The sequence below is a fragment of the Arachis ipaensis genome, chromosome B05 (assembly GCF_000816755.2).
Source record: "Arachis ipaensis cultivar K30076 chromosome B05, Araip1.1, whole genome shotgun sequence".
In the NCBI taxonomy this organism is placed as follows: Eukaryota; Viridiplantae; Streptophyta; class Magnoliopsida; order Fabales; family Fabaceae; genus Arachis; species Arachis ipaensis.
Genome location: NC_029789.2, coordinates 102,917,063 through 102,943,865, shown reverse-complemented (window position 1 = coordinate 102,943,865; position 26,803 = coordinate 102,917,063). Strand labels below are relative to the sequence as shown.

The following is a 26,803-nucleotide window of genomic DNA, read 5'->3' as shown; positions in this document are numbered from 1 at the left end:
GGGACGATGCTACATTTTAAGTGTGGGGAGGTCGCCATCTCTGGCGTTCTTTTTTTTTTTTTTGGTGAACCACTACATACTCTTCTTTTTTTATTTTGCTACTTTTCTGTTTTATTTTGCTACTTTTCTGTATTTTTATTTTCTCAGTACTTATATATATTGCTATTTTTATGTATTTATTCTATGTTGCACTTTAGTTCATATTCTAGCCATTTAGTTTAGTAGCAATTCTAACTTATTAGTTATAAAAATTGTGGATTAATTAGTTTACCCTTTTTAGCATAAGATAGCTTAGTTTAAATTGAAAAATATAAAAAGGAAGTAAACTAGGAACTTGAACATAATAGAAACAACCCACACACCTTGTATATATAGCATTACATGTTAGTTAGTTAACAACATTTCATCAAGGAGAAACACTAGAACTTTAAAGCCACCTTAAGTTTTACATTGAGAATAATGGGAATTTTTAACTAAACCTGCATGACATACATAACTGATAAATGATTTTTGAGCTAGAGAACACACAGCCTGTGAGTTTTGAGCTTAATTGTATGGTTACATTCAAACCATAATATTTTATTCCTGTGTGTTCCGCCCTTCTTTTTTATTCTGATGTTCTTTACTTTGTTTTAATCTATATGTCCAATTATAGAATATAACTACATACCAAGAGAGTGATTGAGGCCATTGTTTGATTTTTAGCTCACTTATCCCAAAATAGCTTACCTTTTACATCACCCTTGTTAGCCCCCTTGAGCCTTTAAATCCCCTTTTATTCTATAAACCACATTACTAGCCTTAAGCAGAAAAATAAAATAAAAATCCCAAGTTGAATCTTTGATTAGCTTAAGATAGAAATTGTGTATGATTTACATGTGGGAAACCTATTGGGAACATGGATAATAAAAACAAAAAGGTAGAAAAGTTGAAAAGAATAAAATAATTCAAATAAAAATTTTGGGAAGCATGTTCATGTGAAATCAAAATAATTGAATTACCATGTGCATTAAAAAAAAGTATTATTTTTCGGTAGTTGAATAAAGGGGACACGAAAGAATTCCCCAAATGTGAAATAAAGCAATGCACATGGGATAAAAATAATAAACATTAAGGCATGAGCATGCAACATCAAAAGTGGAAAAATATGGGAAAATAGGTAAAGAAGCTTTGCTTTAGAAAGTATGTATGTTAGGTGAGATCTTAGACTAATTAAGGATTCACTTATTAGCTCACTTAGCCTTATACATATACCCTTACCTTTACCTTGGCCCCATTACAACCTTAATTCAAGACCTCATGATTTTTGGTATGTTTATATTCTATAATTGTTGATTGGTTAGATGAAGAACAAAGTTATAGAAAGAAAGAATAAAAAGAAGAATAAAGTGATTAACCCAATAAACACTAAGTGATTAGAGAGTAAACACAAAATCCAGTGAGGAATCAATAGCTCATTAACATATATCTCTGCTTAAATTATTAATTGTCTTGCAAGTTTATAAAATGTTTTTTTCTCTCCCATCTCAATTGTAAAGGCACTTTATCACTATCTAAGGCTTGGCTATATATATATATATATATTGTAACACCCTAACTACCAAAGTTCACACTTCCGGCTGTGCGACTCTGATAGCTCGGACATTACGACGACTTTTATACTATTTAATACTAAAATATGAGCCTGTTTAAAAACTTTAAACCGCAATACCGATACAAATCATTTATCAAAACCAAGTAAATTAAATTAAACCACTCTGAATCCAAAAGTGCATTCGACTTTTCACATTACCAAAAAAATTAACTCAATTCAAATCAATTCTCAACGGATTAGGCTCGATCTCAATTCTTTAAAAGAATTAACTTGAAAACACTCCGTTTCACAAAACCACACAACAGTCCAGTCAAACAAACACCCATAATCATACAAAACAACCAAATAATACATAGGACTGCTACAATCACCAAATACACATCCTCACCTGTATCCATATGTAATAATTCCAATATACAAAATATAGTTTTTCGGAAAGCGCCCCTACCTCAAAACGCAAAACCATAGCCCAAACGCGTCACAGAATCCTTTCCGCCTCGACCCGAAATCAACAATCAAAATCCCGGTAGCCAAAACCTCGGTTCCAAGCCATTTTCGCAACAATCTCAACAACTCTATTCGCAACATACAACAACCGAAACTCAATTGTATAGCAATTAACGCCACAAACCTCAGCGTAGGATAACAGAACAGTAACTAAGGGGCTTTAAAATCGAAAATGCTTACCGAACCAAAGAAGGAATGGCTGAACCGAAACAGCGGCGGTCTCCGAACTGGTTCGGCGGCAGCCTAGCAGCCACCTCAAGTGGTAGCGGCGACGAATTCCGATCACGACAACTGAAACCAACATGCAGTGACCATAATATTCTCGGAATTCAAAAGGACGGAGGCTAATGACAAGACCTTTACTGGAAGAATTTTCCGGCGACGGCAGCAGGGGCATTTTCCGGCCGCAAAGGCTTACCGGCGCAACTCAACACAGAACCACAAAGAGCGGTGACAACCTCCACGACTCCGGTGAGTTCCCTCAACGACAGTGATGGCCGAAACCCCGGTGGCACTAACGACGGCAGGAACAGCGCCGTTGGCTTCGCACAGCACGGATCAGCAGCGGTCCTTGGGCAGTGACACGCGCGACGGGACGCACGGCCTCCCTCTCCCCGCCGCTCTCTCTCCCGTCTCGTGAACGTGTCCCTGGGGATTCAGTTGCTGCAACGCTTCCTCTCTGGACTCACGGTGGCGATAGCAGCGCCGTTGGAAGACATGGAAGCAGTGGCGGCGACAAGGACGGCGCAACGAGCAGCGGCTCTGAGGTCTCCAGCGACAGAATGGGTTGATGGGTGGCAGAACCACGACTGGTAGGGATGAACAGGGAAGCTTCGATGGCGGCGCTCCTCGCGTCTCTGGCCCGCGTCCCCTTCCTTCATTGTCGCGCAGTCTCTCCTTCTCCTCGGCGCCAGCAACGGTGACAACACTCCTTGCCGGCACCGCACAGTCCCACGTCTCCGGTTCCCCCTCCTCAGTGCAACACAGCGGCGCGGCGGTAGTAACGCCCGCCGGCGCCGCCCTTCCTCCTTCTCCCTTCCGGATCTCTCTTTCTTTCACAAATCTGTGTGTTGCTTTCTGCTGGGAAGAAGAGAGGGCTGCTGCGTTCTATTGTGGCAAAGGAAGGGTTGGGGTGTGGCAGCTGAGAGTTAGGAATTAGGGTTTCGTTTTCAAAAATTAGGGTTAAGGGCATTTTAGTAATTTTACTTAAAAATAAGGATAATATAGTAATTAGAAATAAATTCTAACCCAACAATAATAATGTATAAAAATACTATTTACTCATCAATCTCACACTTTATTTTCAATAAAATGTCCAAATCAAAATAATTAGAAATAATATAATTAAACCCTTTATTTTCCAAAGTAACAGTATTAATATTTAAAATATTAATTATTTAATCCGAATCATATAAAAATCCTTATTATTTCACAACTACCAACTATATGATTTAAATATAGAAAATAATCCAATAATTGTAAAATTGGATAATAACCATAACTTATCTCAAATTCAATAAATCAAAACTTGCCTTAATCATCTTTAATAAAATGATCTCTTAAATTAAGGCTATAAATAACTATAGGATTTGAGACTTGATCATAATAAGACTTTTCAAAGATTCTGGGTCTTACATTCTACCCACCTTATAAAAATTTTCGCCCTCGAAAATTGATACAAAATGAAAGAAATTCCATAACAGTTCACCCTTGAACACATTTAAGGAAAAAGTAAAAATATCTCAAAATATAATCATATATACGATTTTCAAATACTTTGATTGTCATATGCACAAGGGTGCAAAGGTAGTAGTGTGATTGCAAAGCAAACGTTACAAGATAGGCTCAATGTACAAGGTCATATGATCTCAAAGCTTTACAAAAACTTGAGGTACCAAATAGGTTGCAAATCAAGATGGGCGTTCACAAAGCAATGATGACATGGTTCAAACATGTGATAGTAGGGCAAGGCATTGAAGGTTATAAAACATGATAGGGTTAAAACGACGTGCTTATCATCCGCACACTAATCTCATATCAACCTCAAGGCTTCAACTTTCTAACCTCATCAGGCACTTTTCAACCTCATAGCCAATCATAAGCCTAACACCCGCAAGCTCGTTTGCAAGGGACAAAACACCCACAACTCATCATAACGTTACACACCTACCGCTTCACCTTCCATATACACATATCACATCTTAAAGAACTAACTCATCGCATTACGTATACGTCTACAAGTCGCACGTGATATCAAAACAATTCTCGAGTCTACTCAGAAGGATACAAGATTTAGAAAGGAGAGTCAAATGTCAAGGATAGCAATAATAGATTTGAGAGAATATATCCAATCCCAGATAACCAAGGATACTCAAGCAATGAAGTTTACTAGACACAATTCAATTGACAACCTCAAAGATAACCCTTGAATCAAAGAAATCCAATAGGATCAACAAGGAGAAGGATCAGCGCATTAGTTTGAAACAAATTCAAGGTGAGTCGAAGAAGTATGAAGTTTATAGAGAAGAATCTCTCAAACCCAAGACAAAGCTCACAGAACTCAAGAGCATAATTGAAATACTTCCGAATACATTGTTCTTAATAGAATCGAAAACTTGTAAAAATATCACTTCACAGTCTGAAAGAGAAGTTAAACAACAAACATCCTTCAAGGGAGTAACAAAAGCATAAACGTGGCTTTACTTCAATACAATTTCATGTTGAAGTAGATTTTGTAGAGTTCCAAAAACAAAATGCACACAACTTTGGCTAAGAGCAAAAATATTTTCTCAAATATTTTAGAAAGATAATTAAATGCACAACTTAACCAAAAGCAGTTCATAAAAACTCGAAAGTAATCAAATGCTTGTTCAAAATTCTCAAAATTTCATATTCAAACAAGCATGTATAACATTTATAGCAAGTACGAAAGAGGAAGTTAAACTCTTTTTAGAAAAGAAACTCCGAAGTAAAAATTTGCTTACAATTTGGTAAAGGAAATAAGTAGTGCATTACAAACGAACCGATTTCCACTAAAGATACGTGAAGATAAACCGTACCAGTGATTAATAACCGTCTTATGCCTCTTTTCAAAAACAACGGTTTACAATAAAAGTAAATTCGGAAATCTTTTCTGAAAGAGGAACCATTCAATTCTCAAAAACTCAAAAGCCTTTCAAAACGGTTTATCTATACTGAACAAAATAGCCTTTCATATTTTATTCCAAACCAGAAACACAAAACCGAAATCAACCATCGGTTCATCTCATTCCAACCACGGCCCTAGGCCCAAACAATCCAACCATCAACAAAGCACCACAGTCCAACAGAGTCCCAGTAGCAAACACAAATAGGAAGATGCAAGCACAAACAAACAGTTATTGCAAGTAGAACAATTAGCAATTAATCACATAGGCAAACCAAGTATAATATGCACACTCAAGCAATGTCACATAGATGCATATGATGTATGCCTGTCCCTAGTGGCTGATGATATCATCTGTCGGTTATAGAGCCAACCCGACAAGTCCTGGTAGCTAACCATGGATAGAAACACCCCTCGCGGAGCAAGTAGGTTTGAGCTACAACCCCCTTGCTACTGCCCGCTCAACCCAGAGCCAGTGGAATAACCACTACTGCGGCTACTACCCAGGCGGGTGTTTAAAAGCTCAACCTGGAGCGAGTGGAATCACCACTACTACCGCTACTACCCAGGCCTCACAATCTCTGACCTGGAGCAAGTGGGACAAACCACAACCCTTGCTACTACCCAGGTGTCTCAAGCATATATTCATTCAGTCCCAGCCATAGATCAACATCCATCTCAGCCATCCGGCTTAAATTCATAATTCATAATCAGCCATACGGCCCATAACTCAGTCGGCAATCTGCCATAAATCAATATCATACACAGCCATTTCGGCTCATAGCAAAATGGCACCTCCACCATTCAACCTCATCAAATTCATAAAACCGGCATTTAAGCCACAAATCACTTTTTCTCAAATCGTTTCACTTTGAAATCAAGTTTCAACTCTTTTCAGCCTTGGCTTTTAGAAATCTCATTTCTCAAATCATCTCAGGCTCATAAGCCAAATTTACTCAAAGTGAGTTCCCTTTTTAAAACAAAGACGCTCTCGGCATCCTCTTTCCGAAACTTCCAAAACCATGGAAAGTTAAAGATTCATTTTGGGAACATTCAAAATCACCTATCCCACAATGGGATTTTATAACAAAGTTTCTCGGCAGAGTCCCAAGTCTTTAGGGGAGAATAGCATAACTCATTTCGCCGAATTCATTTAAAATCATTAAAACCTTGGCTTTCCGATTTGAGTAATAAAATAGGATCTAAGCTAAACCGAGTCACGTAATCATTTATTTCTTTCAAAGCCGTTTCCTTTACTTAGGCAAAACTAGCTTCAACCCCCATGATAAATTCTAAAGCGTTTCAACTGTTCAAAATTGTTTTAGTCTTGCAAAAGTTCAGAGTTCAAAGTGTACTTAAAACCTTTCTCAAAACATTTCAAAATAAAACTTGTCAATAGACATTCAGGTTCTTTCAAAGTCATTGAAACTTCTTTAATTGAAACCCCCAAGTCAAATTCAAAGGCATAAACCCTTTTCACATTCAAATAGCTTTAAAACACAAGTTTCATCTAAATAACTTTCTCTTGAAAGAGATACAATGCCTTTCTTAAGAAGCAAGACTAAATCACAATTTCCTCTTTAGTAATTCATTTCAAAAGCATAAATCATCCTTTCCTTGATAATTCAAATAAAATAGTAGAAGTCTTTAACTCATCATTTTTCCAAACAACATTTCAATAAAGACTCGGATGTTATAGAAATTTCGGCAGCACCTCCCCTAAAACTTGGACTTTTGCCACCCGGTTTGGGTCCCAACTAAACCGTTTCTCATTCCTTTCAACAACTCGAATCCAGAAATCAATTCAAAAGCAAGCTAAATCCAACAGTCGCCTCAGTGGCATATCTCAAGGAAACCATTTCAAAAATCAACTCAATATCAACCGATTTAACTCATTTCTAAAGCTTTAAAGAAACGGTTTAGTAACAAATCATTTGTCCAAGATCAAGTCAATTAAAGTAAACCAGGCTGAATTCAAAAGTGCATTCGACTTTTCACATCATCAAATAATTGACTCAAATCAAATCAATCCTCAACGGATTAAACTCAGATTTCAAATCTTTAAAGAATCACTTCAAAACATTACATTTCACAAAGCCGCACAACCATTCAACCAAACCAACATCCATAATCACTCGAGTCAATCAAATAACACATAAGGCAGATACAATCACCAAATACACAATATCTCACAACAGTATCCATATGTAATAATTCCAATAATAACTATAGTTTTCGGAAAGCGCCCCTACCTCAAAACGCAAAACCATAGCCCAAACGCGTCACATAATCCTTTCCGCCTCGACCCGAAATCAACAATCAAAATCCCGACAGCCAAAACCTCGGTTCCAAGCCACTTTCGCAACAATCTCAACAACTCTATTTGCAACATACAACAACCGAAACTCAATCGTATAGCAATTAACGCCACAAACCTCAGCGTATGATAACAGAACAGTAACTAAGGGGCTTTAAAATCGAAAATGCTTACCGAACCAAAGAAGGAATGGCTGAACCGAAACAGCGGCGGTCTCCGAACCGGTTCGGCGGTAGCCTGGCAGCCACCTCAAGCGGCAGCGGCGACGAATTCCGATCACGACAACTGAAACCAACATGCAGTGACCATAATATTCTCGGAATTCAAAAGGACGGAGGCTAATGACAAGACCTTTACTGGAAGAATTTTCCGGCGACGGCAGCAGGGGCATTTTCTGGCCGCAAAGGCTTACCGGCGCAACTCAACACAGAACCACAAAGAGCGGTGACAACCTCCACGACTCCGGTGAGTTCCCTCAACGACAGTGATGGCCGGAACCCCGGTGGCACTAATGACGGCAGGAACAGCGCCGTTGGCTTTGTACAGCATGGATCAGCAGCGGTCCTTGGGCAGTGACACGCGCGACGGGACGCACGGCCTCCCTCTCCCCGCCGCTCTCTCTCCCGTCTCGTGAACGTGTCCCTGGGGATTTAGTTGCTGCAACGCTTCCTCTCTGGACTCACGGTGGCGATAGCAGCGCCGTTGGAAGACATGGAAGCAGTGGCGGCGACAAGGACGGCGCAACGAGCAGCGGCTCTGAGGTCTCCAGCGACAGAATGGGTTGATGGGTGGCAGAACCACGACTGGCAGGGATGAACAGGGCAGCTTCGATGGCGGCACTCCTCGCATCTCTGGCCCGCGTCCCCTTCCTTCATTGTCGCGCAGTCTCTCCTTCTCCTCGGCGCCAGCAACGGTGACAACACTCCTTGCCGGCACTGCACAGTCCCACGTCTCCGGTTCCCCCTCCTCAGTGCAACACAGCGGCGTGGCGGTAGTGACGCCCGCCGGCGCCGCCCTTCCTCCTTCTCCCTTCCGGATCTCTTTTTCTTTCACAAATCTGTGTGTTGCTTTCTGCTGGGAAGAAGAGAGGGCTGCTGCGTTCTATTGTGCAAAGGAAGGTGCAATATTTTTATTCTCCATCTCATTTGCTAAAATGCTTTATTATTTAAGGGTTGGCTATATGTATATATGTATATGACTCCTTGAGAATGTGAATTAATTCAACTACATGCAAGCTTTATATTCAAGTGAATAAAAATTAGAATTGCATGATCCATTATTCATTTAGGTAGTTGCATTTAGATTAGATTGCATTGCATGACATTCCACCACTTTAACCTTACCTTACTCTTTATCTTGGACTTAGCATGAGGACATGCTATTGTTTAAGTGTGGGGAGGTTGATAAACCCATATTTTATGATATATTTCGTGCTTAATCTGAGTGATTTATTCAATCCTTCACCCACTTATTCATATTAACTGCATGGTTTTACTTTTCCTTCCTTATTATGTGATGTATGTGAAAAACATGTTTCCTATGTTTTAAAATTAATTATTTTAATTACCTTTATTTCCATTCGATGCCGTGATTAGTGTGTTGAGTAGTTTCAGATCTTCTAAGGCAGGAATGACTCAAAGGATGGAAAGAAAACATACAAAAATGGAAGGAAAGCATAAAACGGAGTTTGTGAAAAAACTGGCAGCCACGCGATCGCATGGACGACGCGGCCGCATGCCAGTGCGAAGAGAGCGCGACGCGAACGCGTGACTGACGCTATCGCGCGCCTCGAGCGAAACACATATGACGCGGTCGCATGATTGACGCGACTGCGTGCCAAGGAAAATTCCGAATGACGCGACCGCGTGACCCACGCGGACGCGTGACAGAGCCACGCACCAGAAATTGCAGAAAACGCTCCCAGCGAATTCTGAAGCCCTTTTTGGCCCAAATCCAAGTCCAGAAGGCATAGACCAGAGGTTATGAAGTGGGGGAACACATCCATTCAAAGAGAGTCTCCACTTTAGTTAGTTTTCATGATTTAGATTTAGTTTAGAGAGAGGTTCTCTCCTATCTCTTCTCTCTTTAGGATTAGGATTTAGAATTAGGATTTTATTCGCTTTCAGGATTATCTCTTTATCAGGTTCAATATTCCCTTTTATTTACTTTTGCAATTTGATTTATGAATTCTTCCATGTTACAGATTACTCTTTTGAATTAATGTTAATTGAGGTATTTCAGTTTATTATTACTTTCTTTTATTTATATTATTGTTATTCCCATCTGAAGACATTTTTTTTCTAGTAGATTTACTTTTCTACTTTTGGTCTTAGTTAAGAAATCAGTAATTCAGGAGTTATCAAACTCAAACATGATTGATAATTGTTATCTTTGTTAATTAAATTGAACTTCAATAATCCCAATCTTTTCCTAGGAAATAAATAGGATTCGAAGATCAACCCAATTAATCCCTTGACCTTCCTTTATCTTAGTAAAGGTTAACAAAGTGGAATTAAGATTTAATTCTCATCATCATTGATAAGGATACCTAGGATAGGACCTCCAATTTCTCATACCTTGCCAAAAGTTTATTTACAGTCATTTATTTATTTTACTTACCATTTAAATTGCTTGTTCTTCATTTACTTTATTTGCTAATTAAACCATTCGCTCCTCATTCTCAAAATCCCAATTTACAATTTCCATAACCAATAATAAGAACATACTTCCCTGCAGTTCCTTGAGAAGACGACTCGAGGTTTGAATACTTCGGTTATCAATTTATTTAGGGGTTTGTTACTTGTGACAACCAAAACGTTTGTACGAAGGGATTTCTGTTGGTTTAGAGACTATATCTACAACGCGACTATTTTTATAAAATTCTTTACTGGCAAAAATCTTAACGTCAGCTACTCCTGGCCTTTGCTTGGTTCCCCTCTTCGAGCCTTTGTGAGAGCGCTTCGCTTCCTTAAATTTCTTGGGCAAGAGCCTTGCTCTCCTTGGCCAAGAGCACGAGAAAGTGAGAGAAAGTGAGCGCCACGCTCGAATTCTTGAGCGCTACTCTTTAGTATGCTTGGTTGTGTGCCTTGGTTTCTTGGACTAGAGGCACGAGAAAGTGAAGAAGAGGGAGCGCTATGCTTGAATGTTTGAGCGCTACTCCTCCTTGGCTTAGCAAATTTGGTGCGCATGGGGCAGCTCCAGGGTAGCGCTACGTTGCACCTTTGGAGCACTGGCCTTGCTCCATTGTTTCCTTGCCAAGAGTGTCACGAAAAAAGTGGCAAAAGGGAGCGCTGGGCTTGAAGTTTTGAGTGTTACCTTTCATTGTGCATGCTTCCTCTTTGCTTTGGCCTTGCTTGAGCGCTCCCTTGGTTGAGCGCTGGCCTTCCTGGAGTGTCATGGGCACGCTTTATTTTCAAGGACCATGCTTTAAAAGTACAAAGCGTGCTCAAACTTCAAAAGTGTGCCAAAATTTCCTCTTTCCACCATTTTTTCACCTACAAGCAACCAAACAACTAATCAAAGTCCCACCAAAATCACTAGATCTTTGCATCATTTATAAAATTAATTAATTCTAGCATAAAACCTATGATTTTGTGCAAAATACATGATGTTTGATTGGTTCAACAAAATCATGAAAATCCACTGCAAGTACTTACTTATGGTGCAAGAAAGTGCATAAAACCTAATAAAACTAATGAAAAATGCTTGTAAAACTAGCATAAGATGACTTGTCATCACAACACCAAACTTAAACCTTGCTTGTCCCCAAGCAAGCATTAAACATTGAGAAGAAATGAAATGAAACAGAGAAGCATACATGTCTTTATTTAGCAGATAATAGAATTTGAACTATGGGGTTTTATGCAGACAAACATGCAGCTCATTTATTCTTTGCTGATAGATAAGAATTGCTTCTTTGAGGATTCACTAGAGTTGCTGTCATAATGCCTTGCTTTTTGATTGATCCCTTTTGGTTTTTCCTTCTTTCTTTTGCTTAGAAAGATTATTCCTTAATGATAACTCAGTGTCAAGTGTTGCAGCAGCCTTTTGGCTCAATTTTGCTCAACACTTCTTCACCACAGACACTTGGCTCACAAATTCTCTTAGAAACATTGATGCCCAGCCTCTCTTTGGATAACTTAATGCTTTGTAGCTAGGTTGCTCTTGATAATGGACTTTCGGTTGATAATCCCGGATTAGTTAATTCAAGTTACCAAGTTTTAAAAGACTCCTCAAAACCTAATTGTCCAAGCATATCCTAGACAAAAAGCACCACAGACATATGTCCTAAGGTCCAAGCTATTGGTGTCTAGCCTTATTGTTTGTTTCTTTGCCAATTCTTGGCTTTTCTTTTCTTTTTCTTCCTTACTTTGCTTTGTTTTCCAGGGAATTTCATTGATAAAAGGTTTTATGACTGCAATCAAGTTCACACTACAAAGAACACTCTATTATGCAGCTTTTATTCTTGAGCTTTTCATCTTAATCAAGCAATTACCACCACAAATTTCAATCTAACTCTTACAACATTGGACAATCACTTTCTTTTTCAAACATTTTCTCTTATTGATGCATAAAGGGAGACAAAACATGAATTTAAAGCAGATGAGTGATAACAAGCATAATGCAAATCCTAACAAGAAAACTACTCAAGATATGAAAATGCAGAACATAAAATATTTGGAGGCATATCATGTTTCAGATATGCATCATCCTTATTTAATAAAAGACTATGAAAAGAACTCCACCACCTCTAGTTGTCTTGCTCTTTTCCTATGCTGCTTTCTCCTTTCTTCTTCTTCTTCTTCTTCTTCTTCTTCTTCTTCTTCTTCTTCTTCTTCTTCTTCTTCTTCTTCTTCTTCTTCTTTCTTTCTTTCTTTCTTTCTTTCTTTCTTTCTTTCTTTCTTTCTTTCTTTCTTTCTTGGGGTTCTTCAACAGGGCACCTTCTATCCCAAATTTGGTCTACCTGATCCTAGAGCCCAGCATCATTCAATCCTTGTTGCATGTGTGCTGTTTGTTTATTGGCTAGTGCTCTCTGATGATCAATCAACTCTTGGCATTGCTCAAATGGCTTGATCTGTTGGTTCAATGCTGGCATGCTATGGACTACATAGTCCAACTTTTCTTGAGTTGCTATATCATACTTTATTCTATCCACATACCTGTGCTCTCCAATTGTATGATATATGTTCTTCCATTGGTAGAGATTTTGGGTGTACTCCCCATACTTGGCTTGTCGTAGGGACAATCTGTTGAATGATTCTTGAAAGTTTGTTGATTGTTCCCTTTGCCCCTCAAGAATTCTTGCTTGAAACTCCCTTTGTTGTTCCAACATCTGGAGCTGGAAGTTGTCTTGCTTGTCCATCATTTGCTGCTGCCAATGTTGTTGTTGCTCACGATCATTCAAATACTAATCTTTGCATTTGGCTCAGATCTATTGCACCAGGAGCTTATTCCCCCTCAGCTTGTGGTCTTCTCCCTCTTCCTTGAGCTCTCCTCTCTTTCTGATTATCAGTGTCATCAGTGACACCCTCCATGCTTTGCTTGGTGATCTCTCTACTCCCTTTTACCTTCTCAGTATTTTCATCCTCAAAGAGTACTCCAACTCTTTTGCATAGCCTCAAAATAGTGCTTGGGTGACCAAGTCTACTTTTACCAGTATCTTCAGCTATTTCTTGAATACTATCCGTGATGAGTTGTGGGACATTGACCTCTCCTCCCCTAAGTATGCAATAGGTCAGAATTGCTCTCTTGATTGTGACCTCAGATGTATTTACAGTAGGGAGGATGGATCTTCTCACTATCTCATACCAACCTTTGGCTTCTGGTGTGAGATCTATTCTTTTCAAGTGGCTTAGAGCTCCCTCTGAGTCCCTTTTCCAATCCTTGCCTTCAAGACACAACCTATTTAATATCTCATCAGGGTCATTCTCACCCTGTAATCTTCCTCAAAAATGAGTTCTCCATATGATATCACCCTTATCTGTAGTACTCTCATAATAAATGGTGGACTAAAATCTACCTCAATCCCCTAACATAACTCTTATAGGGAGGATTGTATTTGCTTGTCCTCACAGCATTTGCATAAAATTTCCTTATCATGACTGTACTGATGTCTGTGATAGGTTCACAAAGAAGTTCCCATCTCCTTTCTACCTCTATTCTCCTCATGATGGGATATTCTCCATCTTTCAACCTAAACCCTGTCTCTGGAATGACTTTCTTTGATTCCATTAGCCTATAATACCTTGATTCATGAAATGAGACTTAAACCTCTTGGTATCATAGGTTGGTGGTTCAGCCACTATTGGTTCCTTTCCTTTCCTTCTTCTAGAACTTGAGGAAGCCATATATTAAGAAGGAAAGAAAGAAGAAGAGAAGATAGACTTTGATTAAGGCACGGTTGTGAGGGAGGAAATGGAAGGTAAGGTGTTGTGTGGTGTCTTTGGGTGAGTAAAGAACAATGTAGGTCTTGTGGGGGATTTACACGAAGAAAGCAAAAGTGTGTGGGATGAATATATGAAGAGAACAATGGTTATGTGAGCTTAAGAAGTGCTACTACCAATTTGTAGCCAAGGCATAAAACAAAGCAAAGAGTTGGAGGATTTATGCTAAGAAAATAAAGGTGTGTGGCTTAAGGGATGTTGCTTCCAATTTATAGAAGGGGAGGTGTTGTTGGAGGGAAGCCTTGGCTCGGTCATGTGGCAAGGAGTAGTGAGGATTGAGCAGTTCCTTGTTGAGGATCCATGAGATGGACGGCTTGTATGTGTAGATGGATGAAGACAAAGATTGCTCCATCATTGGTCACACATGGTTCAGCTTTGTGGCAATGAAGGGTGAAGATTGAGCTAATTATTGTAGAAAGTTCATGGCATGGACGGCTTGCATGCAAGGATGGAGGAGGACAAGGATTGCTTCCTCATTGGGCACATTTGGTTCGGCCTCCTAGATGCAAAGCCATGCATATTCTGTTTTCAAGAGAGCACACTTCCCTAGGCACATGTGACTCTCTTTTGATCTTGTGACAACCGTACATGCCCCCTTTTGTCTTCTTCTCAATCTTCCTTTGTACCTATACAATTAAATCAAGGCAATTAAATCATGCCTTGTACCTCTACATGTTCCTTATTTATACATAACCAATTATGCTCTTTAGATTTTGAACATAATTTGGTGAACACCAAACTTGTTCTCTGCTAAAGGATCCATATAAAACTCAATGAGTATCCGCCATAATTGGTACATTCATTATAAGGAACATTTTATTTTCTATTATAATACCATAAACTCAAAAATCGATGCAATGCATGGTTTATCTATTCATGAATTTGAGCCTTTAAGTAAAAATTGACTTTCTTGGAATTCATAACATATACAGACACCAAATTTAAGGTTTGGCTATATACTTAAAGAGAAAGAATGAGTATATATCCTAGAATGGTTCTATGATCAATCATGCTTGAAAAGATATTTTAAAGTGTCTTTAGGCACACCAAACTTAGGACTCAAACATATGCTCTAAAATGATATGTGCAATTATTTAATCCACTTATGAGAGCTCAAATTTATGCTAGAAAAACCAGTAATTATTGAAATTAAAATAACAGCAAGAACATTAAATCATGGGCTGCCTCCCATGGAGTGCTCTTTTATTGTCACTAGCTTGACATTGGTCCCTTGTTAGGGTGGTTGATGATTGTGGTGCCTCAATTTGTCTCCTCTCACTGTGAGCCTTCTTCTTGTACGTTGATGGTCAATCTCCACATGCTCCAGTGAGAGTATCTTGTTGATGGTGTAGTAATCATCAATTTGTGGATTTGTCTCCAACTACTGGTATATCAATCTCAGTCTGTCCCCTTTTGAGAATCCTTCAGTTGGTATCTTCTTGTTCTTCCACCCTTTTGGAGCTCTTCTCTTGCTCTTGTTTCTTTTCTTTAGTGGCTCTTCTGTTTTTACATCAGATTTAATGTCAGGAACCTCCTTCTCAAGAATCAATTCTTCAATCCCTTCCTGCCTTCTCTTCTCAGCCTTCACATGTTTCTTACCCTCTTTTTCTTTTCTACTGTCCATCTCTTGCTTTGCAGATGAGCTGATGAGCTCTTCATTGGGTTTTTCCTTCCACTGTAAATCTTCTTCTTCAACCCTCACGCAGCTTTTCTTCTTAACAGTATGTTGTACTTCTTGGAAGACATTCAAGGTGATCTTCTCATCATTTACCCTCAGAATCAATTCTCCTTGTTCCACATCAATAATGGCCCTTGTTATGGCCAGGAAAGGTCTTCCTAATATCAGAGAGTCATTCTCCTCTTCTCCTAAGTCCAAGATTACAAAATCTGCTGGAAATATGAATTTTCCCACTCTAACCAAGAGATTTTCAATCACCCCCTCATGAATTACCAAAGATCTATCTACTAGCTCCAATGACATCTGTGTTGGCTTCACTTCTTCTATAGATAGCCTTCTCATCATAGACAGAGGCATGAGGTTAATACTGGAGCCCAAATCACAGAGTGCTTTGTTAATGACTGTGTCTCCAATGGTACAAGGCAAGTAGAAACTCCCAGGGTCTTTGAGTTTTGGTGGAATGCCTTCTTGGACTAATGCATTGCATTCCTGGGTTAGGATCACTGTCTCTCTCTCATTCCAACTCCTTTTCTTGTTGACGAGCTCTTTGAGGAATTTTGCAAGTGGGATGTTGATCTCTAGATTCTTGAATACTTCTAGAAACTTAGGGAACTGTTGGTCTTTGATCTCCTTGTTGAACCTTTGAGGATATGGAATGGAGGGAGTGTGAGTCTTCACCATTGTCCTCTGTTCTTATGACTGTTCCTCCATGACCTCCTTTCCTTTCTTTGGGGCTTGAGGTTCCTCTTTCTCCTTGAGCCTTTCTTGGTTCTTTTCTTTAATTGTCACTTGCTCTTTGCTGCTGCTGGCCTTGTCATCCTCTATTGGCTTCTTGGTGGCTTCTTTCTCAACTGGCTTCTTGTCATTTACCAAGGTTCTTCCACTCTTTAATTGGATGGCTTTGCATTCTTCCTTCGGGTTGGGAATGGTGTCACTTGGTAGTGTATTAGGTGCTCTTTCAGCCACTATTTGCTTTGATAATTGGCCAATCTGCCTTTCTAAGTTCCTCAGTAAAGCTTCATGGTTCTTGTTAGCCAATTCTTGGTGCTTCATCATCTTCTCCATCAAAATCTCTAAGTTGGAGATCCTTTGAGATTCCTGGGGTGGTTGTGGTTTATTATGGGATGTTGAGGGTGCATGATTGTTTTGGTTAGTGGATGAGTTGTTGGGTGGATAATAGTTGGATTGGGGTTGATTATTTTATGATTTTCTGTATGGATTTTGGTTAGTGTTTTGATGGTTTTGATGGTTTGTGTTTCTAGAGTTGTTTTGGTTTTGAATTTCTTTGCCAAGGTTGCTGGTTTTGGTTTTCTCCCCATTTCAGATTGGGGTGGTTTCTCCAGGACGAATTGTAACTGTCTCCATGGAAGTCATTTGATCCAGAGCTCTAAATATGCATGTATTGCACTTGTTCAGGCTACTGCTCCTCATAATTTTCCTCTTGCTATCCCCAAACCACTGATGGTTGGTTGGTTGTGCTCACTGCTGCAAGTTGCAATCCATCCATCCTCTTTGACATTGTTTCAATTTGTTGTTGGAGCTGCTGGTGCATGAGCTTATTCTGAGCTAGTATAGTATCAACTCCTTCAAGCTCAAATATCCCTTTCTTTGGAGCTGCTTGCCTTTCAGAGGAATAGAAATACTCATTGTTGGCTACCATATCTATGAGATCATGTGCCTCTTGAGCAGTTTTCATCATTTGCAAAAATTCTCCTGAGGAATAATCCAAAGCTTTCCTTGAAGGTAAGGACAAGCCTTCATAGAAGTTCTGCAACTCCACCCATTCACTAAACATTCCCTCTGGACACTTTCTAATTAGAGCCTTATACCTCTCCCAAGATTCATATAATAACTCTCCTTCTTGCTGTCTGAAGGTTTGCACATCAGTTTTTAGCTTGATTACTCTTTGAGGTGGATAAAATTTGGCTAGAAACTTGCTAAACAAATCATCCCAGCTGGTAATGCTCTCCTTAGGGAAGGTTTCTAACCAATGTGTGGCTTTGTCTCTTAGTGAAAATGGGAATAAAAGAAGCTTATAGATATTAGGATTGACTCCATTAGTTTTAACAGTGTCACAAATTCTCAAAAACACAGAGAGATGCTGGTTTGGATCCTCAGCAGCACTTCCTCTATATTGACAGTCGTTTTGAACCAGAGTGATCAATTGAGACTTGAGTTCAAAGTTATTGGCATTGACATTGGGGGTTAGGATGCTACTCCCCCAATTCTTTGGGTTCGGGATAGTGTAGGAGGCTAGGACTCTTCTTTGAGGTTGGCCATGGTTGTTGGCCACACCCTCATTGTGAACTGGGATGTTCTCCTCCATCACTTGATCCTCTCCTTTTGATTCCTCTTCACCAATAATCCCCTTTCCTCTTGCCTCTCTTCTTAACCTTCGAAGAGTTTTCTCGTCCAAGTTAAGATATGTGGATTCACCTCCTCTCCCTCCTGACATACAAACACAACCAGAAACCAAAATGAAAACACTCTACTGCTAGAGTGAAGTTAGTGCTAACTTAAGCAAAAATTCAAACAGTTAGTATGCTTAGTAAAAATGAAAAGAAAATGCTTAATCTAGACTATCACCTTACTTAATCATTGTCAATCTAAATCAATCCCCGGCAACGGCGCCAAAAACTTGATGTGTGAAAATCATATTCCCACACAAAATTCACCGGCAAGTGTACCGGGTCACATCAAGTAGTAATTACTCACAAGAGTGAGGTCGATCCCACAGGGATTGATGGATTGAGCAATTTTAGTTAGGTGATGAATTTAGTTAAGCAAACAGTTGATAAATTGAGTGACTTTGATTGACAGAAGCTAAATGGCAAGTAAATAAAGGTGCAGAAGATAAATTGAGCAGAAGAATAAAGTGCAGAAGAGATAAATTGCATGTAACTTGAAGAACAAGAAAGTAAGAGAGTTGAAACTTAAATTGCAAGAAAAGTAAATTATAGAAACTTAAAGTGCAAGAAATATAAATTGCTTAATCTAAATTGCTGAGAAATGTAAATTGCTTGAAGAATAAAAGGATTTGGGTGCTAGGAATTGGAATTGAACAAGAAATTGCAAGTTATAGTAAATCAGAAAGCTCTGAGATACAAGACTTCAGATCTGGATCTCAGTAGCAAGAACAGAAATGGAAAATTTCTTCAAGAAACCAAACAGCAAGAGAACTTGAGTTAATTATGAAATCCTAAAGATACATTGAAGATCGAAGAAGAGCAATGAGATTAGAAAGCAGATCTAAATCTCAATTACTCTCTTGATCAAGCAGAAAATAAATTGCAGAATAAAATGAAATTGAAAATAGCAAAAGAAACTTAAATCCAATTCTCCAATTCCCAAAACTATATGAAAGCAAAGCAAAGATGATTCTCAGATCTAGATTCAATGGAATTCTTCAATCTCAATTTAAAAACCCAAAACAGAAAAGTAGAAGTTGTAGATGAAAGAAATTGAAAACAGAAAACTAAACTCAGATCCAATTCTTAGAACAATTGAGAAGAGAGGTAAAAGATGATTCTCAAACTTAGAATCAATGGAGCTCTTCAATCTCAATTCAAATTCCAAGAACAGATAGTGAAAGTTGCAGAAGAAAAGAAAATGCAGAAAGAAAACCAGATCCAATTCCCAAATCTCAAATGAAAATTCCAAAGTGAAAATTAAAAAGTGAACTAAAGGTAAAACTAAAAATTGAGCAAAAGGTCCTTTACAAATCAAACTTAATTCTATTTATACACTTTCTATTTTGGTCTTCAAAGCTTGGAGTGGCCTTTTCAAAGTTGGCCTTGAATGAAAAATAGATCCGGGTGGCTTTTGGTTTAGGTGGCATGGGTTGGAGGCCAGCTCCAGTGGAGCGCTCCGTTTTATTTTGTGAACTTAGCGTTCACTCTGTTGGTGAGCCTTGGTTGCAATTTGTCCTTGCCCATAGCATTCACTAAGTGAGTGCTGCGCTCAAATTGTGAGCGCTACTTCTGGCCTTTGCTTGGTTCCCCTTTTTGAGCCTTGGTGAGAGCACTTCGCTTCCTTAAATTTCTTGGGCAAGAGCCTTGTTCTCCTTGGCCAATAGCACGAGAAAGTGAGAGAAAGCGAGCGCCACACTCGAATTCTTGAGCGCTACTCTTCAGTATGCTTGGTTGTGTGCCTTGGTTTCTTGGACTAGAGGCACGAAAAAGTGAAGAAGACGGAGCTCTATGCTTGAATGTTTGAGCGCTACTCCTCCTTGGCTTAGCAAATTTGGTGCGCATGGGGCAGCTCCAGGGTAGCGCTACGTTGCACCTTTGGAGCGCTGGCCTTGCTCCCTTGTTTCCTTGCCAAGAGTGTCACGAAAAAGGTGGCAAAAAGGAGCGCTGCGCTTGAAGTTTTGAGTGCTACCCTTCATTGTGCATGCTTCCTCTTTGCTTTGGCCTTGCTTGAGCGCTCCTTTGGTTGAGCGCTCCCTTGGTTGAGCGCTGGCCTTCCTGGAGTGTCATGAGCCACGCTTTATTTTCATGGGCCACACTTTTTAAAGCGTGGCCTAAGGTACAAAGCGTGCTCAAACTTCAAAAGTGTGCTAAAATTTCCTCTTTCCACCATTTCTTCACCTACAAGCAACCAAACAACTAATCAAAGTCCCACCAAAATCACTAGTTCTTTGCATCATTTATAAAATCAATTAATTCTAGCATAAAATTTATGATTTTGTGCAAAATACATGATGTTTGATTGGTTCAACAAAATCAGGAAAATCCACTCGAAGTACTTACTTATGGTGCAAGAAAGTGCATAAAACCTAATGAAACTAATGAAAAATGCTTGTAAAACTAGCATAAAATGACTTGTCATCAGGGGGTTTAAAACCAGAATTCTTTGAAGGAGTTGATGCGTTTGTCGTGCATGTCTTCAGCATGGAGCCGTTAATGTCTGAAGGGATATCTAGGTGTTTGTGTCAAAAGTGTCAGCTAACTAAGTGGTTAGGACCTACAGATATAACGCTTCACCTATACCATAACAGATTCAAGGATGGGTATTGGCTGTAGACGGAACACAGAGAAGTAGATGAACAGGGAATTAACCGGTCTGCGTCTAATTTGAATAGGTTCGGTTGCCAATCAACGAGAGTATGGGTGGTGAAAGACCTAAATATGGATGAAATGACTTGGGAGGCTACCCAAGAGAGATACAATGAGATGGTGTGTGATGCAAGAGGTGTTACGGAATTGAAAGAGGCCAAAGAAAAGCCTAACCTGGAAGTAAATGGATTTTATCATCTGCTAGAATCTGCTGCAAAACCTTGTACAAGGGGTGCGTTCATTTGAAGTTGTTTGTATGTTTTAGAATGAAGAGTTTTAAGTCAGAGTCAAATCACACCTAAAAGTCTTTTGATAAGTAAGCCACCCTTTGCAACGAACTAGTACTTGTAGGGTCAACTGGCATCTACCGAAACCACTATGAATCAAAGAAGCTAGTTTCGAAATTGGGTCTAAATACGGTGAAAATTTATTATTGTTTGAATGATTGTATGCTATACTACAAGACGAATGCAGATTTTGTAGATCATCGAGGTTCCAAGTCAAGAGAGAACATATTGGTAAATGCTGGTTAAAGAGAATTTTGATGAAACGGATGCACTACTTGCCCTTAATCCTTAGGTTGAAACGATTGGATGCATCGATGAGTTCGACCCCTTACATAACCTGGTATAGTAGCAACAAGAGAGATGATGTAATCATGATGCATCCATCACACGAACAAGCTTGGAAGCATTTTGATCGGGTGCATCCTACATTTGTGAGTGAGCCAAGAACGTTAGACAAGCTTTATGCTCTGATGGTTCGCACCGAATTTCAATTTTGGTAACGTGTACTCTTGTTGGCCTTAGTCATGACACCTTATAACCTGAGTCCTGAAATGTGCATGAAGGACCCATACATGTTCTTAACTTACATCATATCTGGTCCCAACAATCCAAAGGACAAAATAGATGTCTTTTTACAGTTCTTAGTGGACGAGTTATAGGAGTTGTGGATCCATGGTGTACAAACGTATGATATTTCAAACCATTAACAACTTTCTTGCATACGGCATGTTGTCAGGTTGGTCCACTCAGGGAAGAATGGCATGTCCCAGTTATATGGAGGATACAAAGGCATTTTGGTTAATGAATGGCGGTAAGAATTCGTGGTTTGATTACCATCGAAGATTCCTTGACATGGATCATCCTTTTTGGGGCACAAGGACTCATTAAAAAGAATAAAAATAAACAAGAAGAGGCACCTGTGAGGTTGGGTGGTAGGCAAGTTTGGCAGTGTGTGCGAAGAATCCCACAGATCATCGATAAGGGGTAGGTTTGAGACCTTTGGGATATGGCAGGGAGCAAAATTGGACTAAATAGAGTACATTTTAGAAGTTTTCTTATTGGAAAGATAATTTGATTCGACATTGTCTTGATGTGATGCACATTAAAAAATGTGTTTAATAACATCATGCACACAGTAATGGATGATGAGCGAACAAAGGACAATGATAAGGCTAGATCTGAAATTAAATAGACTTGATAACAGGCGGTGGGCTAAACTAAAGGTGGTGTTCGCTCTAACGAAGGAGCAGAGATAAAATATTTGTACGTGAATTAGAGAATTAAGGTTTCCTGATGGTTACACCTCTAACATGGCAGGTATGCAAATGTGTTACAAGGTAGGCTTGCTGGGTTAAAAAGCTATGATTGTCACGCCTTCATGAAGTCCTTACTTCCTATTGCATTCAGAGAACTTGTAGTTATGTGCTACAAAACTTGGCATTAATCATGTCATAGTCTAGACAAAAACATTCCCATCATATTTTGTAAGTTAGAGAGGATATTCCTTCCATCTTTTTTTGACGTTATAGAACATTTAGCAGTCCACCTACTGTACGAAGTAATACTATGTGGGCCAGTCCAATTTTGGTAGATGTACCCATTTGAGAGGATGATTGGTTCATTCAAGTGCACTGTGAAGCATTCCTAGCTAAGGAAATTTTCGCATTTTGCTCATTCTATTTTTAGTCTCATAATCAGTCATATAGAACAAGGGTTGCAAGTAATGATGAGAGGGGAGAATCCTCATCAAGTGGAACAACATACCTAGTCTTTTTGCCAGAAGGAGCTGCAATAGGTGCGGACGGTGACTACTAGTTAGAGCAGAAGGAAATCAACGCTGCACATCTGCATATGTTGGTTAACTGTGGCCAAATTTTACCATACCTCATGTCAATTTTTAAGTCTTTGTAAATATTGCAACAGTAATATACAAGCTTCTGAATCTAATTAAAACTCCGTTATCCTATTCTATCATAAGGTTATTTCAAGAGGCAAATCCTGAGATCTCATTGAACAATTTTTCATGGTGGTTCAGAGAATACGCCAGCGTGTAGCTAACTGACTCAACAGATTCGGAACTAGTTGCACTTAGTTGGAGCCCAATGAATAAGGCCACTAGCTACCCGATATACAATGTTAACGGATATCGGTTCCATACCTTACAGTGATCGATTGAAAAGAAAATAGATAACACCAGATTTCAGGTTTGTCAGGATTTAAGCAGGGGTCCTCCTGACTAGTTTGGTGTGTTGCAAAATATAATTGAATTACAGTATTTCTGCCGCACTATGTACAAGGTGTGCGTGTTTAAAGATGAATGGGATGATCCAAATTAGTGACAAGGAATACGAAAGCACAAGGACTACGATATCACTGAAGTTAACGTAACCAGGAAATATAGGCACTACGATCCTTTTATAGTGCCTCAAAATGCATGACAGGTATACTATTTGCCTTATCTGGGTTCATGCAAGTCTAGTTGGGTGGTTGTAGTTAAGACTAAGCCAAGAGGCCGCATCGAGTCTGATGATAGAATAGAGGGTCAGGAACCTTACCAGATTGAGGACCCAACTCCTTCAAAAATGGTGGTTGATACTAGTGAGCCAATCATTGATGCACCACTATTTCGTGGTATATCTTGTACTTAATTGAGTGGATTTTATCCACTATTCTCATACTTATTCATATAAATTGCATGTTTTACATTTTCCTTCCTGATTTTGTGCTATGATTGAAAATATGTATCTTTGGTCGTAATTTAGCTAATTTAAATCCTCTCTTATTACCATTCGATGTCATGATATGTGTGTTAAGTGTTTTCAGAGATTATAGGACAGGAATGGTATAGAGGATGGAAAGAAAGCATGCAAAAGTGGAAGGAATACAAAAAAATGAAGGAACCGCAAAGCTGTCAGCCCTGACCTCTTTGCATTCAATCGATCATAACTTGAGCTACAGAGGTTCAATTGAGGTGGTTCTAGTTGCGTTGGAAAGCTAACATCCGGGGCTTCGAAATGATAGATAATTTATTATAGTGGCCATGCAGCTAGGTGACACGCACACGCACTTGGCGCGTACGCGCGACATGCACGACGTACTACAACTGCAGAAATCACTGGGGGCGATTTCTGGGCTGTTTTCAACCCAGTTTTTGGCCCAAAAAATACAGATTAGAGGCTACAGAGTGCGGAAATTCCTTCATTCACTCAGACAACTTTTCATTATTCACAATTTAGGTTTTAGATATAGTTTCTAGAGAGAGAGAGAGGCTCTCTCCTCTCTCTAGGTTTTAGGATTTAGGATTTCTTCTTTCAATTTCTTCTCAATTCCAGGTTCAATGTTCCTTTAATTTAATTTCTCTTCTACTTTTATTTGTTCTAGCTTTCTAGTTTATTTATTCCCTTTGTTGATTACTTTATGTTGCTATTTGGTTTATGAACTCCATGTTAGATTTGATTTCTTTATTTAATGCAATTTGAGGTATTTCATATTTATGATTTTAATTTAGCATTTTACATTCTTAGCTTTGGTTGATTAATTGGAGACTCTTGAGTTATCAAACTACTTTGTTGATTGATAATTGAGAATTGCTAATTGACTTGAATTCCACTAACTCTAGTCTTTCCTTGGGAGTTGACTAGGACTTGAGGATTCATATTGATTCATCCACTTGACCTTCCTTCATAGTTAGAGGATAACCAAGTGGGAGCAATGAACAATTCTCATCACAATTGATAAGGATAACTAGGATAGGATGTCCAATTTTCATACACCTTGCCAAGAGTTTTCTTAGTTATTAATTTAATTTCCTTGTTATTTACATTCTTTGTTCCATATTTCAAAACCCCAAAAATATACTTTTCCATAACCAATAATAAATTATACCTCCCTGCAATTCCTTGAGAGACGACCCAAGTTTAAATACTTCGGTTTATTTTTATTGGGTTTGCTTAAGTGACAACCAAATTTATTTGTACAAAAGGATTTTTTGTTGGTTTAAAAACTATACTTTCAACGAGAATATATTTGTGAAATTATTTACCGACAAAAATTTGTTCGTCAATCATCCTTAGGTTTACTGTTATGGATGATGACATCATTGACCTTAGACTAGATACCGACGCACTTCCACTAGAAGACGACGATCTTCAAGAAGAAGATGGGGTCGATGGCTACGAAGAAGAGGAAGACGAGTTCGATGATAATCAAGAAACTACCTCGGAAGAGGAGGATGGTGAATCAGAAGAAGAAGATGATGAATCTGATTAAGGTTAATGTAAACATAGTTCTGTGATATGAATTTTTTTAAGAAACTTTACGTATTTGTAATATATATTTCAATAAATATAAACATAGTTTTGTGAATGTAACATAGTTAGCATTATTTCAGATATTTCAGTTACCATCATTTCGTATTTGTAATTTATATTTTTCGTACTTCACATAAGGTTTCATGCTCTATTTCAATTGTTAATTATTTGGGTATATTAGAGATGGATGGAAAAATAAAGATAATTAAAAAAAATTCTATCGTCAAAATTACCGATAGAATATTCCAACGGCAATAGGCTAGTCAAATGTTTTAAAAAAAATTTAAAAACATTTTTGTCGGCAAAACCGTCAGTTTAATTCGCCGGTAATATGGCAGGAGATGGATGATGTAGCACCAATATTACCATCAGAAAATTTCTGATGGTAACACCCAACATATTCTGCTTTCATGCTAACTATATTCCGTCACTAAATCTGACGGTAATTACCGTCGAACAAAAAATTCTGACGGTAAACATTTTTCCTGTAGTGGAGGGGTTTGGGAACGATGATACGAACGATGAGACGCGAAAGCTAGCAATTGGCGATTTTGACTACAACAGATGGCGATGGTGAGACAAACGGTAGCACGATAGAAGCTAGGGTTTCTAGTCTTAGAGAATGAATTGGAGCCTTGGTGGTTTGCGTGACAGTGTGAGTGAGAGGTGAGATAGAGATCGCGTGGAGACTGGAGACTAATGTTAAACAGTTTCGTTTTGTGAAAATCAATTAGTTTTTGGTTTGGTCTGACCGGCTGATTCAGTAATTCTTTGATGGTTTTGAAAAGACGGTTTCTCAGTATGGACTGAACCGTAGAGTCTTTCAATTTTTGGTCAGATCAGTTCGAATGGATGGTCCAATTTTCAAAATCATAGTATTAAGTATAAAATTTACCACATATTTTTATTATTTACAATAAATAGACATGAAATTTCATTAACATATGCAATTTTTCTAGTCTTTACCTTTTAAATTTCTACAAACTTGATTGTCAACGCTATTCATTTTTTAGATCAAACTTGACGAAAAAGTTCACTCCATTAATGGGAGGAGATAACCCAGTGATGCCAAGGCATCTTAGCCTAGTTTTACTAGCCCTTCTTCTTTGTTTTTAATAGATTTTATACACTTTCTTGAGTTACAAGTAAGCCATTTGGGTAGAAATTCATGTGTATTTGGATTCAATCAACCATGAGTGAATTGATGCATTTTCATGAGGTTTTATGCTATAATTGCTTATATGTCAAGGATGAGAAGAAGTCTCATGATTTTAGCATAGCTTTGATGCATTTGTTGATTGATGACAGGTGACCAAAAGGCTTGGAGGAAGGTTGAAGAAAGGGGATGGCAGCAATGGAAATGAAGGCAGCAAAACCACCCTGGGAAGAGCTTAAGTTTGTGCCAACGTTTGCCTCAAACTTGAGGTCAAACGTTGGCTCAAAAATATGCCCAGGAAATGCCAAA

The 26,803-nt window shown here is 38.8% G+C and overlaps 1 protein-coding gene and 1 long non-coding RNA gene across 2 annotated transcripts; both read right to left on the bottom strand.

Annotated features, from left to right (window-relative positions):
• On the bottom strand, nucleotides 1,801-2,376 carry LOC110262941. Its single transcript, XR_002347953.1, has 2 exons — nucleotides 2,282-2,376; nucleotides 1,801-2,169 (listed from the first exon to the last, which is right to left on the bottom strand). It is a non-coding gene; the product is annotated as an uncharacterized LOC110262941 (long non-coding RNA).
• On the bottom strand, nucleotides 7,484-8,106 carry LOC110262940. The gene is made up of 2 exons (XM_021103531.1): nucleotides 7,738-8,106; nucleotides 7,484-7,625 (listed from the first exon to the last, which is right to left on the bottom strand). The coding sequence occupies exons 1-2, from the start codon at nucleotides 7,952-7,954 to the stop codon at nucleotides 7,495-7,497; spliced, it is 348 nt and encodes a 115-aa protein (XP_020959190.1). The 5' UTR covers nucleotides 7,955-8,106; the 3' UTR covers nucleotides 7,484-7,494.